Genomic DNA, 17990 nt, shown 5'->3' with positions numbered 1-17990 from the left:
AAATAATTTTGAACCACGGTCAATGCCTGGCAATGCACGAAGTTCCTTTCACTCGAGAGGTACTCGGACAACTGAGGGAACTTCCACGGCAAAAGTACCCGTGAATATGCCGCTTCTCTTTTGGATCTCGGGAAAAACCAAAAAAAAAAACGTAAGTACTGACAATCAAAAATTCAGAGCGGGTCAAACTTTGAAGTTTTACCGCCGTTTCTCGTTGGCAGCGCCTAGATGCTCCAGGTTATTATTATAAAGATTCTAAAAGGGTACCGCATACCATTCATGGAGAAACCACCTCGGTTCATTTCAAAATTAAACCAAAATCATTTTTCTACCACAGAGTCGGAGGATATGTATCTCCAAATTCGACAAATGATATTCCAGGGTATATTAGAAGTTGCCAGCCCCTTGCCAAGTTTTATTTCGACAATGTTTCTGGTCCCTAAGGTCGACGGGTCCTGCCGTCCTATTTTCAATCTTTCCACTCTATTCGATTATGTTTTGACTCAGCCATGCGGGCTCATAAATGTTCAACTAATGACAGTTTTGTTTTGCAACCAGACGATTGGCTTTGCAAAATATACCTGTCCCAAGCTTATTTTACCTGGCAGTCTCTCCATCGCACTGACGGCTCCTACGTCTGTATACAAGGGACAGTTGCTGCAAATTACTTGCTTATTGTCCGGTCACCTGCTTCCCTGACCAATTGGGTTAAACAAACCCTCAGAGAGCAAGTTCTGCGTATCATCGTTTATTAGGACGATTATCTTATTGCTTATTAAAACAAAATCATCCTTCAGAAGCATGTCCAGATTTTGCTTCAAAGACTTTACTTACGCCTCAACAAGACCTGGTATTTCTAGGTGTTCGTTGGAACACGTTTCAAAACGAAAAGCTACTTCCAGGCGAGAAAATGTCTTAAATTCATCAAAAGATTTTACCAGTCCTGAGTCCTGTAGATGTAAAGACCTTGCAGAGCATCCTCGGTCTCCTGAACTTCGCCAGTTTCATAGTACCGAAGGCTACATTACCGAGCTCTCTTGTCTCTTCTCATAGACTTGGATAAGTCCGCATTTCCGAATCGCTGCTCTCTACCGAGACAAGCGTTACGTTTAGCGACGATCTTCAGTGGTGGTTGCAAAGTCATCATCTATCAACTTCCATTCATTGGGGCCCACCATCGCACTGCTTGGCAACAGATGCGTCGGACCTAGCTTGGGGTGCTCAACTCGACCACCTTTCCTTAACGGGGACATGGTCAGCATAAGAAAATTTCATGCATTACAATCAGAAAGAGCTTCTAGCGCTCTGCTTCTCCGAGGTCAGCAGTCAGCACCAGACTCTCACTCGCTCGACAGTTCTTTGGCAGAGCGACAATCGAACAGCTATAACCTATATTTGGGACGAAGGTCGCACCAGGTCAGATGCCCTGATGGACATAACCATTCAGATTTTTCGAGTTATTGGATAATTCCCAAATCTGTTAACTTCTTGCACGGAGAAGATCAGAAAATGCGGCTTACTTGTGTGACCGATCTATTTGCTTCCGCCGAAGCTCATGCAGTGACTAATTATGTAACTCTCGACTTGACCGATCAAGCAGGTTTATATCACGATGCCTTTTCTCAGGAGTACCCCCTAGCCTAGGTGTTTAATTAATACCCAAAGTCATGGCTCACCTAAATGAGGCTCAAAGAATTTATCTCCTAGTGGTGCCACGCTGGGAACGAGTATTTTGACGGGCAGATCTCAAGTCGAGTGTATTGCAGCACCGTATACGATTCGCGAACTGGAGAAATACACAATCGACATTTCAACGGGGGTCCCTCTTCCAAAGACCAGGAAATGACCCTGGAAGTATAGAAATGTGGGGGTGGTCGTAAAATTGTAAAATTTCTGAGGCTGAGATGATAACCATATAAAATTATTGTTATTATCATGGCGACCTTCTACTCTCAAAACTTATAAAGTTGCCTGGTATAGATGGTTATCCTGGTGTAAGTTTCACAGATGTGATGCTATGATGCTCACAAGCCGACGGCCACAATCCTTGCAAAATTCTTAGCTTATCTATTTTTAATAGATTAAGCTCTCTTATAACACTATTTTCTTACATAAGTAGATAATATCTTCCATGTCTGATACAGAGATTTCTGGCCCTTTAAGTTCTTACGGTTTGGTAAATCATGTTAAAATCTATTGCATTGAAAAAGCTTGTACAACATAAATTAAAAACTTATTGAAGTCTTATACTGTTGACGCCAGTTGACGCAAGTAATTTATTTGTATTTTCTAGACATACAGATATTTTGCTTTTGTTTTCGTCGGGCAGACGTGTACATGACCTTACACACTGTAAGAATACAGTGGTTTAAAATTCTTAATGTGATTAATTTATTTAGTCATAAATAAAACGAACAGTTCTGATTCTAAGCAATCTAGATGGAAGATTTTAAGCAATCCCGGTAATAAGCAACCTTGCTGTTTACTGGCTTAAATGCTGTAATCACTTTTTTCATCGCAGGCGTAGCGATTAGCGAAGCTAAATGTGCAATTTATTTACGAGTTTGCGAGGAAAACCATCTGCCGCCTTTAGCTGGCGGTATCAAAACTAACCTGTCTGAGACAACTGCACCACCCGGTAACGTCCCCGCTCAGCTATGGCTGAAAGTTGGATTTGACAATGTATCCATTCATGAAATACTTTTGGGGCCGTTATTGAAAATCGGTACAAAAAAAACTAGTACTTTCATCTAATTCTAACGATTTAAGGAATTATTTTGTACCTTTGGTTGATTACATTATGTCCATATCAAAGCTTTTACAAGTTGTATTTTTGATTTGTCAATCAGTTTTTGGTGTAATAATTGTGTAAAAAAGTGTTTGAACACTGGATTTTCTATTCCATCACTCTTATATCACCTATATATTCATTTATAAAGTTTTTGAAGTATTCCCACAAGGAATTACTATTTTTATTTTATATTGTTATATTTTCTTTTCACATTGGCGTCTTACTTTTATTTTGTCACATTGGCGTACATCATCACCAGGCGATAACAAACACGTCTCAATTATTATGCTTCAAATAACGGTCAAGTGTTTAATAGCAGCGTTTTACCCTGAAATAAAACGCTTATTAAAAACTTACCTTATTTGAAGCATAACTTTTTATTTCTGCCTGGTGTAATTTCGACTCAATGGTCATAGTCGAGCGGGAATTCTCCCTCTACCTGCTCGATGATGGCGACAAGGTTGACAGAGCTACCAACATTCAGGAAAGAAAAGGAGGTAAAATCTGCGGAAACGGAAGTGCCTATCTCAATTATTATGCTTCAAATAAGGTAAGTATTTAATAAGCGTTTTATTTCAGGGTAAAACGCTGCTAATAATGTCATGGCTAAATCTCTTCTTCAGGCCGTTTTATATTGATTCTACCTGCTCTATTTTTATGTTGGAGATAACATATTTTTTATCTTATCTAATTTAAATAAATACGAGTCTGCTAATTATCAGTAGACTTAGAAGACCAGACTGAATAAGCAAAATATTCTGTTTCATATTTCTAATTTCAGTCTGTAAGTGTTAGTTTCTAAGTAGACATAGTAATAATTAGTAATTAATAATTATTAATGTAGACTGAAGGTTCTCCATGCGATTTCCTGTAATTAGGCAACTGTTTTCTGAATATCGGAGTCAACAGTGCATCCTTTTCCAGGAGATTCATAATATGAAAAGCCAATATGGCAATATTTGAGGTTTCTACGAAACATTTTCGGGGTAAAGAGTTCCCTAAATAAACTCTCTTGTGATTATCTTTACACTCATTGTCGATAAACATATACCCGTGGCTGTAATTTTGTAATTACCACAAAAATAATGAACCGCCTTGGCTGACGCCTGACGCACACTTGGGCGTCACAAACGGGAGCTTCAGCGCAAACACTAATCTAAATATAGAGGTATCTGGTCAAATTCCAAAGAAGGATATTTAATGTTTTGCACGAGGAAGTCGTGAACTTTAAACAAGATTTATCCGATTACGACAAATCGCCCTTGAAGAGAACCAGACGACTGTGCTCAATGTTTTCTTTGGTCGTTTCAAAATTATACAAATGTTTTGGTTACATAAGCTGCGATTAGAATTACGGCGCCAGAAGAATAGGAATACGGAGAAACATTTGAAAAGCGTTAATAAACTAGGCACTTTATTTCATTTGAGACATATTGTATACTATGGTAAAAACGGCCTAGTGCGAGTGGTATGCCTCTGTACAAAATGCCTAAATTATCATGTTTATTGTATAATGTTACATTTTTAAACTAAGTAGATTTTTTTAAAATTTAATTCCATTTTAAGCTATTATTGCTTAGAGTTGGATATCTTGGAGCACTAGATCAAAGATGAAATCGTTAACTACTTTTACATACTAAACTCCATAATGACAAATAGTTTGGATAAACTTATTGGACAAGGACACACAAACCTTGCGTTTGTGGATCTCGTTATAAACCTATTTGTTAATAAAAGATGATGTATGTTTATCGAGGTAGAGTCGCGTTCCCGCGCTGCTTCAGCGGTTCAGGGCCGGTGAGTCACGCCGCACGGGAACACCCGCCACTTTTGGCATCCACTAGGTAAAACTTCACTATGAAGTACGAGCGACATTCACCAGCATGATGTATCATTAATAATGATTGAAACAGTCGCACTCGTGAGTAGAGGAAATCATATTTTAACGGTAATTAGGTCTAGAAGCGAATCGGCCCAGCACAAAGCCTAAGTCATAGGTGCCACCCTGTTTCACTGACTGCTTTCACCGTAATAGTAGCTAAGCCTAATAATTAATAACTTTTCAGAAAATGAGCAGCTTCCTATCTATACTAATATTATAAAGCGGAAGAGTTTGTTAGTTTGTTTGTTTGTTTGAACGCGCTAATCTCAGGAACTACTGGTCCGATTTAAAAAATTATTTCAGTGTTAGATAGCCCATTTATCGAGGAAGGCTATAGGCTATATTTTATCACGCTACTACTAATAGGAGCGAAGAAATAGAGAAAAGTGTGGAAAAAACGGGGGGAAATTATTTGAACGGGCTTATTTGAACGCGCTAATCTCAGGAACTACTGGTCCGATTTGAAAAATTCTTTCAGTGTTAGATAGCCTATTTATCGAGAAGGGCTATAGGCTATATTTATTTCGCTAAGACTAAGAGGAGCGAAGAAATAGAATAAAGTGTGGAAAAAATAGGGGAAATTATTTGAAATTGATTATTTGAACGCGCTAATCTCAAGAACTACTGGCCCGATTTGAAAAATTCTTTCAGTGTTAAATAGTCCATTTATCGAGGAAGGCTATGGGCTATATTTTATCACGCTAAGACTAATAGAAGCGAAGAAATAGAGGACAATGTGGAAAAAAACGGGGGAAATTATTTGAAAGGGCTTATCTCATGAACTACTTGAGCAATTTTTCTGTTATTTGGCACAGATAAGAAGTAGACCACGTGAAGGATCATTAGGCTATTTTTTGTGGATTTAATTTACGCGGGCGAAGCTGCGCGGAACGTTATATTTCGCTTGGTTATCACGCGTAAGCTGCTGGACCCATTTTGCTGAAATTTGGTATAAAGATACTTTGAGTCCCGAAAAAGAACATAGGATACATTTTACTTTACTCGCACCCGCACCCGCACCCGCACCCGCACCCGCACAATAAACTTTGATTATTGTGTTACACTCTTATGATTCTCGCCTAAACTATTTAATCTATTTTGGCATGGAGATTGGAGATACTAATTTGAATCTGTTTTTGTTTTTTTTTTTGTTTTTATTTTAATTAATGGCTTTTTGTGAAAAATCCGCATTAAACTGGTTCTTTTTCATTTTAAAAAGATAGAGGAGATTTTTATCTTAAGGGGCCGGGTGCTATCGAAATTCTCATAAATACGTAATACCAAAATCATTTTCTCATACGAAAATATTTAACATGTTATAGTTATCGGGTCGCTAGTTAATAATAAAATAAAAATAAAATTAATAATTAAGAGCCACCCTTAATTATTACTTTTATTTAAATTTTCCCATTAATTCCTTACATGGTGTATGTTACTAGAATCCTGATGATGATCTGTTCGCATGTTTCCTTTTTTATACTATTATGTCAATGCTGGCTCGTTCATACCATTAGCATAGGCCATGGTTTTCCTATTGGAAAAGTATCTTAGTTTTTAAGCTTGTACCTTATAATATTATTATTGTAATTAGTAATTTTTTTTAAAACATTGTTAAAACTTTTAATAATGCCAATAAGCTCAGTGAGTATAGCTATGACTTTAGCAACACAAAGTACCATCGAGGAAATTGATTCCTAGGCAGTTGACGGACCTACATCATGTGGTTGGCTTACGTCAATTCAATGTAAGCTGTGATCGGCCATATGGGTGTGATTAAACGCGACCAAATTGCTTAGGTCCCCCATCTGCATAGGAATCAATTTCTCTGATAGTACATTTATGATTATGATGTCATAATGCAACCTTGTAATAAAAGGTTTTATTGAATTCCAATCCCAAATTCCATGCAAATAATAATAATATAATGAAAAAACAATCAAAATTCCTAGAATCATTGATTGAACCAGAGTGATCATCACACTATCAAGTTATATTATTCGTATGAGAGCAAGCTTGTAAAACATTCTCTGTCCAACTTGAAATGAAACAAAAGCCAGCACAGAGTCGTACATATTTCAGCCTATAATGCTCAGTTTCTGGTGTGATTTTGTGTATTAAAGCCACCTCAGAAACTGGAGGAATAAATCAAATATTTATGTCATAGCAACACATCAAAATGGGAAAATCAATTCTTTATCACTCATGTGATCATTTTCATGCACACTCACATCCTCCACCAAGGTATGTCCGCAGCTGTTCTACCAACGCTAGCATGGTTGGCGTGTATGTTGCAAGCAATGCTTTATGCCATCTGCTAAAGCTGAGCCTACCAATATTAAAATATTTTAGGTAATTCAGATGCTTTAGTAGTAACCTGATGGATTTATCAACAGTAAAAACAAACCAATCAGCTATTATATAATATAAATTAAAAAAATTAACTAAGAGGACTGTCCTCATGTGGTCAAAAGTTATACTGGGAAATTGAAAGTTACTTTAAAATAAAAGTCTGTATTTGCTTATGATCAGTGTTGATGGTGCATTTAAACCATTTTTATAGAATAATAATAAAATATTACGCTAATTTTAGGTAACTTTAAATTATGATTAAATTAATTGTATTGTTCAAAGTGCAATTCAAAGTTACCCAAAATAGCTGTATTTTAAATAATACAAATTATTAATTTTTTTTGTAATAAAATAATGCCACATTTATTAGTTACTGCAATTACAACCTAAATTCAACTTGTAGAGATATCCTTTGTTTTGTGTTTCATAGATCAATTGTTAAATTTCTTAAAATGTTTAAGAACTTCGTGGTATTTTACGTGGGAGAGCCATGCTTCGGCACAAATGGGCCGGCTCAACCGAAGAAATACCACATTCTCACAGAAAAACCAGCGTGAAACAGCGCTTGCGCTGTGTTTCGCCGAGTGAGTGAGTTTACCGGAGGCCCAATTCCCTACCCTATTCCCTTCCCTACCCTCCCCTATTACCTTTCCTTCCCATCCCACCCTCCCCTATTCCCTCTTAAAAGGCCCGCAATGCACCTGCAGCTCTTCTGATGCTGCGAGTGTCCATGGGCGACTGAAGTTGCTTTCCATCAGGTGACCCGTTTGCTCCCTTATTTCATAAAAAAAAAAGATTTTTAATATCATCACAAGTGCAAAAGAGTAGGGATAGACTATGTTTTTGGCATAGTTGTTTTAATTCCTAGATTGTGGATTCATGGAAATATATTGTTATCGGGGTTGAATGTGGCCTCTTGGGAGTTTAAGCATTAAAAATAATTTTTGCATAATTATTGTTTTAGTACAATAGGGATGATGACAAGGTCAAAGATTAGCGAATTTTGTTAATAAAATAAAGAAATCACGGTAAAAAATTAGTGTTCCCAAAATTTCAGCTTGATAGCATTTGTATTTTTTTTTGTTAAGCGCCTTCAAAGTTGGATATTCAGGTCGAATTTTTTTTCAATTAAATTTCTTAATATTTGTATACAATTTGATAACTTATGCAATTAAAAGCAACTTTTGTTATGAAACCACTTTCATAAACGCAATATTTAATATACCTGTCGAACAAAATTGTCTCCCGATGCGTACAAACTACGAAAGACTGAAGTCATACTTTCGTAGCACTTTGTATGGAGCGTTTCGGGCAGGTCTTTTTTATGAGATATTTGAATTGTCATATCTTGGTGAATTTTTAGCTATCAGTCATTCTTTCAGCGATGTTTATATTTTTTAAGTATCTTTCAATTACCGCTAAGAAAAAAAAATTGTCATCATGCCTATTATGAATAATATTTGTAGGAGTATCAATATACTATAAAAGCTTGGCATTTTATCAAAAAGAGAAACTTGTGTTTGGTAGCTTAATACAGTACATAATAATTCTATTTAAATACATAATTAATAGGAAAGAGAGAACCAGTACTGATTTTTTAAAGTAGTTTAACGAGATACAATAGAATTTCTATTGTGTCTCGGTCACCGGTGATAGTATGGGGCTTGATGAATTAAAATATAAGAAATAACATTTTATGACACAAATACAACCAACAAGAAGATATAGTTGCATTGCAATAACTATATTGGCAATAATGAATATTGGTAGTTCCTTTTAGTTTATAAAAATTGATATGAATGTTTTTTAATAATTTTTTGTAAAGATTTAAGGAATGAATTCTGATCAGTGCTCCCAAAAAAGGAGTCTTCTTGGTATTATAAAAAATGATATTAGAGTACTTATTATTATGATATTTATAACTCAAAATTTTTTATTCAGAATATTTTTTTTCAAATACTTTCTAAACTTTGGTGCTATGGTGCCTACCAGGCACCATTCATTTCATACTGAAATAATATATTTTTTATTTCCAGCTCTTAGACCTCATTACATTCCAAAGTTTCTCGTTTCATAATCACACTAGCTGTTTGACCGAGCTTCGCTCGGTATCCTATGAAATTGACATTTTCTAGAAATGATTCCTAGCTAGATCGATTTATCGCCCCCGAAACCCCCTATTTTCATGAAATGGCTCCAACGATTTTCATGAAATTTAGTAAAGACACACTAACATATAATAACAAAGTACACAGGTAAGATAATATACTAAAAATTTGTATGCAAGAGTCGAATAAAACGTATGTATGCTAACTAATGTATTTTTCGTTATTTGTAAATATGCAAGCACTGACTTTGTTGACTTCCAAAAACGCTCGTTCTACACAACCATTACAAGATAGTATATTTGATTATTTGTACTTTTATAATGCTTAAATAATAAGTAAATAAATACATTACCATCAATTTCTGAATTTTTGTCAGTTGCTATAGTGCTTCCTGTTTGTGACATGCCCTTAGACGATTCTGTACCGTCCATCTTGCGTGCCTCAAAACTCAACACATCAATCACACTACATTAATCACACAACCCTTAAAAACTACCTCACGATTAATCACTGCACTAATATACCGTCTCGCTTTTCTATTAAAAATGATAAATTAGTCCAACACATTTCTGAAAACCAGAAACTAAGCGATTACGAAGTGAGCACATAAATTCCATTTTCCACCAAAAAAATTAAGCTTGACAAAATGAGTAATGACAACCAACTGACATTTTAAATTCGCTTTGACGGTTAAGCATAGACAATAATAATTTTTTTAAACGTTTTAATTTTAGTGGCCGCGGAATAAAAAAAAAAGCAGTAAATTCGTAAAAAATAATAACTAAAATAACTAAATCAGAACTTAGATAACCTTACGTAGTCGGTAGCAAGTAGCAACTAATTTCTGATCTCAGATCTGTGAGAAAACCTCGGAAAGCTTGCTGAGTTGAGTCATGACTCATAAGTCATAACTCATGAGTCATGACCACTGATCTCCATAATACAAGTATAATGGAGGTCAGTGGTCATTCAGACTCAGCTCTCTGCTTTGGGTGAGATTTGAGCTGGGAAGCTGAAAAAAAAGTTGCAATCTTTAATTATAGTATAGATGTAGTCTTAGCCCGTCATCGCGTGGCCGTTTTGTGCTTATTTTCATACAAGTATAGTGAGTCAAGAATGTCTAGGAGGCGAAACTTTTTTTTAAGCAATAGCAACACTCTTTTGACATTTGTCCCTTTGTTGTATCAATACTCTATGACATAAAATTTACAAAACAAAGATTTTCAATTTTCTTAAATTTAGTTTTACAATGTGAAAACTACATGTTACTGTGATTAATATGAATAATTAAAGTGAAAGACGTGTAATAAGTGCTGAAAATTTGAAGATTTTCATTGAAGAAAAATAGTAAAATGCGAAAATATTACTGAAATTCTCGCGTCCATATTTCCGATTCTGATCGCTCAATCACCTAGATACTTATCTAGGTAATTAAGCGTTTGTTTTATAAATTTTGTTAGTTAATTTTATTGTTTATTGCAATTTTAAGTAGCCTAAGTAAGTATGATGTAGTTTAATAAAGCAATAATTTTACATAAACCCTATGTTTACGTAAACAATGAACTATCAAAGAAATCTATCATATAACGTGCCTAACAATGATTGATACTTTGACTTAGGTGCTTTGCGTAATTATATTATATCTTAGATGTATATAAAATTCTCGCGTCACAGTATATGTGCTTAACTTCTTTAACACTTTGATGCAGCGTAATATAATATTACAATTATTACGTTTTATGTTTACAGGTAGCAGAAAAAGCGTTTAACGAAATAACCGAAATGACTGGGAGAATTTATGCTATCATTTTGAAAAAAAAACACTGAAAATAAATACAAGAAGTGGGAATTAACCCTTTATTAGGATATTGAAGAGCTGCTTATTGAAGATGAAAGTGCCTCTTCACTGTGACACCACTGCTGTAACTACATGGACCTAGAAAGCGGCGATGATTCTGTTTCCGGCTGCATTGTAGAATATTTGGATGCTCATATTTTAATAAAATAACAAAACCGTGTTTTTAATTTATTTATTTTTTGTATTTTCTTAAATGTAGTTCCTTAATAAAAAAGGAGTGAGCTTCTTTCAGCTTTCACTGGCAGTCATCAAAGTAGCTCTGCAGCTCTCAGGGAGAGGGTACTTAAATAACAGGTGCTATAAATTCATAATATGTCTCACTAGTGACTGAATGTCCCGGTGAACTTCGTGTCACTTATAAACCTTCCCTGGACTTCCAGGAATATTTTAAGACTAAGATTAGCCACATCAGTTCAACCGTTTAATCTAGTTATTGCATTTTTATATAGTCCATCAAGAAAGTGAAGAAATTGAAAAAGTGGAAACATCGTAATGTCATCCCTTTTTTCTTAGATTGATTTGAAAGGGATGACACTATGATGTTGCCACTTTTTAATTTCTTCACTTTCTTGACAGAGACAGACTATGACATATACGAAGATTATAATACTTTACATAGATTAGATTGTTTCTTGTAATGTCGTAAATTAAACACACTATGACTACATCATAATTATTTCAAATTTTCTTAACTACTTAATATATATAAATCATGATATTTACGTGTTTTTTACACTGTACTTAATATAAAGTATCAAAATCTTTTATAGTGACTGGATACAGTGTGGCCATAAAAGGCCACACCGGAAACAAGTGACGACTCTATTAATGTCGTGACTTTTTTGACGGGCATATAGTGTGCGTTTATTTTCTTGAATATTTCTATTTGTCGATTATTTCGAAGCACAATAAGATACAAGAAAGAAATTCAATTAGTTCATGATATCGATTAACTATAGTTCAAGTGATGAGAATCCGTAGACACACGTAAAAAGCTATGCAATTTTTATAGCCAAATTATTAATTGATGTGACATTTTTAGCACTAATGCCTTAAATAGCACGAATAAGGGAATAAACTTGTAAATTATCTTTTAAGCTTACAAAAATACCGATTGTGAAGAGCAAAAAACGTTGTTAAAAACTTACGTATTTAATGTTAAATCCACGTGTTTTAGGCATTCTTTGGCCATTCTTATGGTTTAATATTTAGCGGAACTACAAAACTCAACAATATCTTGCATTAAATGTTCACTAAAAAACCTTTATTAGCATTTTTATTACATGAAATATGCAGACCGACTCCTTTGTTATGTCCTAGTAAGTAGGACATAACATTACACGCTTTTGACGCTTATACACCGATATAAGGCTCTCTCCTTTCTATACTACCCAATGCTTTGGTATCTGTCAAGTGTCAAACGTGTATCAAACTCATTTGACAACTGTTAAGGATGTCATGAAAATACTGAAAAGCGAAAGCTAATATCTATCTTCCTACCTATTGAAAATAATTAGAAAAAGCTCCAGGGCCTCAGCTACACAGATTACTACTCAGCTACTTTGTCTAGTATCACTATGCCACAATTAATTACAATATTAGATTGAATTTGTATGCAAATTTTGTGTTGTTTTCTATTAAAAGATTTCCTAGGCTGGCATAGAAATTGTTTACTCAAATGATAATATTTTCTGCAGAGCAATACCTATTGTTATTTAATTAGATAAGATAGCAACAATTATTGTGAATGTGTACGTAGACTGATAAAATTGTGGAGATGATTCCTTGTTAAAGAAAACATATTTGAATTTAATAGTGCCAAATTCTTGTTTCGGAGGAATACCTAACATGGAACATTTTGGTTTATCACATATTTTGTATGAGCCAGATAAATACAGTCCCGATACTTTGGACCTGGTAGTCGACGAAGAAGCTCGAGAATATTGGCTCAACACCTGCGAAAAACTTGTAGATAAATATGTGAATTTTGCACTAACAAAAAAGGAAGATCCCACTGTTGAAATAAGAGTGTTGAAATTTAAAACATGCTATATTGAAGCTTTGAAGGAGCTAAGAATAAATCCACTGTAAGTTTTTCACCAATGCTTAAATCAATCAGTTTTCAAGCAATTTTAAGGATATTTTTTTCTGTTTTAGTGCCCAGGGACAGTTAACAATAAGGTTACTCTTGGACATTAACGAGACTTGTCTTCGTTCTCAAGGTTTTTTTGATTTATGGAAAGAACAAAAGAAATATGAAAATGAAGCTGCTCTTTCGGCACTCGCAGCTCGTATAGCTGAGATAGATGCTTTGCCAGATGAAAGACAAAAGTGGACAGAAATTTGCAAGGGAGTCGTAGCCGGTAATAATAATATTATGCAACTAATATTTAATTACAATATATTAATGTTTGTCATTTTATAGAAAATACTTCCACCTCCAGGTAATATGTTTGATTGGGGAGCTCAAGCTGTCACATCTATATTAGACTGTGGGCTGTATGTAGCCTTGGAGAAAATACAAAAAAGGCCATGGCTATTTGATGGCTTAGAAAAATGGATCCAAAAATTAGAGGTATTTTATTTTTTTTAAACTATTACATACACTTTGTATGAGTTGTATAGATATTTTTTTTTTTCAGAATACTGTACATCACTGTGCTGCTGTCTTTGTGGACAACAGTGGTGTGGATATAGTTTTAGGGATTTTGCCTTTTGTAAGAGCCCTGCTACTTCGAGGCACATCTGTTATTTTATGTGCTAACGAATGGCCAGCACTCAATGATGTCACGTTTGTTGAATTGGAGGAAACCTTGCAACACGCATCCCTCATCTGTCCAGTTATAGCTGCTTCACTTGCTGCTGGTAACTTAGTTGTTAGATCCAATGGTCAAAGAGGTCCTTGTTTGGATTTAAGAACAATAAGCGTAGGTAAGATAAACCTTTCAACATACTCATTATCTGTGCTTTTTATTATTACTAATACATACTAGTCTTCTTAAATTGACTAGCTTTTGTGAAATGGTATTCCTGCCATACAAACTGTAAATTGATCTGCATCACAAAATCCTTTCTTAGTGGACGCCTACATTGTGACAAGAACATATGTGCAAAGTTTAAAGTTTCCTGTTCTTTGGGTTTGGCCTGCATATTGATGGTTGATGAAAATGGTTGTTCTTTTCAGGGCTCAGTACTGAAATGAAAAAGCGTGGAGTTGACCTAATTGTGTTAGAGGGAATGGGAAGAGCACTGCACACAAATTTCAATGCGCGTCTCTCTGTAGATGCCCTTAAATTGGCAGTAGTCAAAAATGCTTGGTTAGCTCAACGTCTTGGTGGTCCACTATTCTCCGTCATTTTTATTTATGAAGACAAACCTGTTGAAACATAACATTCTACAGATTTTAAAATTTTTGCAGTATTTTTTTTATCTTTGAATCCAGTAAAGTTTTAAAAGTTTTGTGTCAGTTTTTAATGGCATTGTAATTTGTATAGAATATTAACATATTACCTGGTTTTTGAAAATGTAAATATAACATTGTTGTTTTTGGTTATTATTAATAAAATAATAGGCCATAAAATATTTTGTATATTTATTTAGTTTTTATAAATAAAAAGAAACCATTGTGTTTAGTATCTAATGAATATAAATTTCATGATTTATAAAAGGATGCTAAACCTAATGGAATTTAAGTTGGTAATTAGTCAACAACAACCTGTATATTTTTCTTACCATGTTATAACAAAGGTTGTGAGGAAAACAAGGCATTTTTAAAACATTAAGAATGCTTCTATTTTCTCATTACATTGAACAATCCTTAATGGTAATACATTTCAGGTAGACTAAGTTATGAAGAAACCTCCCAAAAATTAACAAATTTTATGAAGCCTATGAATCATACACTAAAAACTTCATCTTACTTAGGTATAATCACTACATAGATATAATATTAAGATCTGTTGAGCCAAGCGATGACCTTGAACAGAATGTATGCAATGCTTATTGCATAAGCAATCTTTTCTTTCTGTTGTCTTTGCAACTGCTCAGCCTCTATCGCCATCACTCGGCGGTTCAGCTTCACGATCTGCCGGCGCAAGTGAACCATTTCTTCCGCAGTAGATAAACCCTCGCCATTTCCCATTGGAGGAGATGGGTCTCTGAAAAATTCATATCTTGAATTACTAAAGTCAACACCTCCTTAACTTTTAGCCCCAATTTCACCAACGTCTGTAAGCACTAACAGACGTTGGTGAAATTGGGGCTTAAGATTCCACACAGTAATCCGTGTTTAAAGGATTAAGAATTTATTGCTTACTTAGAAAAGAATATTTAATTCCATGAATTTTAATTAACATCTCATTGTCCTAAAATGTATTTGTCTGTGTGTGTCATGTTATAGGTCATAAATACGACAGTATATTATAAGTTTATGTTATAGGTATTGTTTTATGTTTGCCAATCAATCTTATATAAACACTTTCAAACTTCAAGTCATCAAACTTTATTTACTCGGCACTCTACAAGAATAGGCATGACAACATTTTTTTTTCTGGTTGGTAAGTAAAGGACTATTCAAAAATAGAAACATTGGTGAAAAAAAGACTGATAGCTTAAAAACTGTCACAATTCAAAGCTAACATAAAATAGACCTTCCCAAAACATTCCAAACAAAATGTTAGCTAAATACCTGTTTTTCTTAATTTAAATCTTAACTAAACTATAATTTAGTCTAAAAGAAGGAAACATATTGGTGATCTGCAGGACAGGCTCAGCCTAGTGCAGGCGCCAAAGTTATACAATATGTGTAAAGTCTGTTATTTATTGTCTTCGTAAGTTTGTATAAGTACAACTGTATTGTACTCCTAGGTCATATACCAACACAATGTAACAGATACTAAAAGTTTTAAAATAAAGATTATTATTATTATTATTATACGACTTCACACCTAGCTATGCATCGCAGGAAGATTTTGTTCGATAGCTATGTTAAATATTGCGTTTACGAAAGTGGTTTCATATGAAAAATTGTTATAAATTACATAACTTATCGAATAGTACACAAAAATTTTATTTAAAAAATAGACTTGGCCTTCCAACTTTGAAGGCCCATAACAAAAAAAAATACTTAAGTTATTATTCACCTTAATAACTTATGTATTTTTTTTTTGGAATACTGATTTTTTATCATTGTTTCTTCATTTTATTAAAAAAATTAGTTAATATTTGACCTTGTCGTCATCCCTATTGACAATGAAATGATAAGTCCAGCTGTGCTGATTAAGTATAACTTAAGTTTTTATTTTTAGAAAGCTTAATATTTTATCCACTATCAAACAAAATTTTAAAGATCATCAAAATAATAAAATACCTTAAGACCAGACGTGATTCAGTCATTGTTGAGTCATTGAAGTGATCAATCCCTGGTAAAGCTGATCGGGCTCCATCGCCTTGAGAGCGTGTTGGTCGCACATGTTTTGGTGGAGAGTTAGGTGTCCCCAAAGGAAAATCATCAGCAGAAGGAAAATAGTGCTGGTCAAGTGTTATGATGCGAGGAGGTGTGCTCACACGTATCATGCCAGGGTCAGTTGGCAAAACTGCATTATCCAACTGAATTTCTCTTGGAGTGGCCTTAGTTCCTGTAAATGATGTTAATGATTTTATTTTTTAAGTTTATACTAAATTTTAATGAGACATTTGAGATATAAAAATTAAGATAGTGACATTCTTAAAAAATAAAATGTGTCCATGGGCGTACCCAGGTTCTGGGCCAAGGGGGGGGCAAATTACCCAGGTTCTGGTGCCAGAGGGGGGGGGGGGGGCAAATCACCCAGGTTCTGGGCCAGGGGGGGGCAAATCAGATTTTTTTATAAGCTAGGTGTTTATAAAGAATAAAAAATTAATAATTTTTAGTTGTAAAAATATTGTATTGCAAACAAATGGCAAAAAATTTGTTCTTAATTTTTAATGATAAAAGTACTAGATAATCGGCAGCTGCTCGGTACGCCCATGAATGTGTCTATTACACATGGACACAAAAACATGATTACTTACATATAAAGTTTTGTCTAAAGTAGTAAAAAGCAAGCAAACTATATATTATCATAATAACAATGTAAATTTTTTGAGGGTAATTGAGAAATATTTACCAAGATGCTGATCTTGTCCAACAACTAAAATTCTCTCTGGCACTTTCATATCAAACTTTTCGTTGGCATAATCCCATCCAGTAACCATACCATTTGGCGTACTTTCGTCATCGAAGTCACCAGTTGCCTAAAATTAAATTTATTATTAGATGCTCACCCACAGTACACTAGCAATACAAACATTGTGCTTCTTTATAATTCTGTCAGAAATTATTTAGGGAAACTATCATACAAGATTACGTACCTTGATTCTTTGTGGCACAGTCATGTTGTGGCTTATTAGTCTTGTATAGGATTCTTCAGGGGGGTACTGCATGATCACTAATTTAATAAGTAGCAGATTAATATTAGTCGTTTCTAAAATCAGAGATGTATGTATACTACATGAAGAACTTCACGTCTAAATGCAAATAGCTAACTCTGAAAGAAAAATAATATTGTATCATTATATCCTTGGTGTCAATAGAAATGTATCACAAATGTATCATAATATAAATACAAAGAGGATTCTAATAACATTTTTGCGTTTACATACAGCACAAAAACTTTCTTACTCTAATAGAAGTCTTTTTATTCGTTCTAAACAATAAAATATTTCAACAATTTTATGCAGAGTTGAAACTTGCAAGGCTGCAAGCAAATGACAATTGACATATTGAAATTTGAAGCTGTCACCAAGCTGTCACAAAATCAATGCCTGTCAACATTGCCTGTCGGGAGTTTTGCCGGGAATGTGAAATGGAGATGTTGTGTTTTTAATTTTTATATTATTTTCCTAAAATTGTGTTATTGTGTAACATAAACCTATAATGCTACGACAGTATATATTAAGTCTATGTCGTGTAATATTGGTAGG

The 17990-nt window shown here is 34.3% G+C and overlaps 3 protein-coding genes across 9 annotated transcripts in view; 1 reads left to right on the top strand and 2 right to left on the bottom strand.

The window, feature by feature from the left end:
* LOC121729504 (protein ECT2) overlaps nt 1-9781 on the bottom strand; it is a 40800-nt gene extending 31019 nt beyond the window's left edge. For 5 of the 6 annotated variants that reach the window (XM_042118027.1, XM_042118028.1, XM_042118030.1 and 2 more), the window contains exon 1: nt 9483-9781. In XM_042118027.1, coding sequence (XP_041973961.1) covers nt 9483-9561 — 79 coding nt within the window. In that variant the 5' untranslated portion in view covers nt 9562-9781. Of the gene's footprint in view, nt 1-6901; nt 7000-9482 lie in introns of all 6 variants that reach the window. The other variant, XM_042118029.1, reaches the window with a different exon arrangement.
* A 2670-nt stretch (nt 9782-12451) lies between these two features.
* Nucleotides 12452-14451, top strand: LOC121729516 (4'-phosphopantetheine phosphatase). Its single transcript, XM_042118053.1, has 5 exons — nt 12452-13075; nt 13146-13351; nt 13433-13563; nt 13631-13919; nt 14173-14451. Exons 1-5 carry the CDS (start codon nt 12837-12839, stop codon nt 14376-14378), a joined length of 1071 nt encoding a protein of 356 aa, XP_041973987.1. The 5' UTR covers nt 12452-12836; the 3' UTR covers nt 14379-14451.
* Nucleotides 14452-14688: 237 nt separating this feature from the next.
* LOC121729518 (transport and Golgi organization protein 11) lies at nt 14689-17761 on the bottom strand. Of its 2 annotated transcripts, none has more exons than XM_042118057.1 (5): nt 17689-17761; nt 17379-17554; nt 17135-17261; nt 16357-16624; nt 14689-15145 (listed from the first exon to the last, which is right to left on the bottom strand). In XM_042118057.1, the coding sequence occupies exons 2-5, from the start codon at nt 17448-17450 to the stop codon at nt 14938-14940; spliced, it is 675 nt and encodes a 224-aa protein (XP_041973991.1). In that variant the 5' UTR covers nt 17451-17554; nt 17689-17761; the 3' UTR covers nt 14689-14937. The 2 variants fall into 2 exon arrangements, with proteins under 2 accessions (XP_041973991.1, XP_041973990.1); XM_042118056.1 differs by having other exon boundaries at nt 17670-17757.
* Between the last annotated feature and the right edge of the window lie 229 nt (nt 17762-17990).

The sequence above is a fragment of the Aricia agestis genome, chromosome 8, assembly GCF_905147365.1.
Source record: "Aricia agestis chromosome 8, ilAriAges1.1, whole genome shotgun sequence".
Taxonomy (NCBI): Eukaryota; Metazoa; Arthropoda; class Insecta; order Lepidoptera; family Lycaenidae; genus Aricia; species Aricia agestis.
This window is presented reverse-complemented; position numbering and strand designations above follow the sequence as displayed.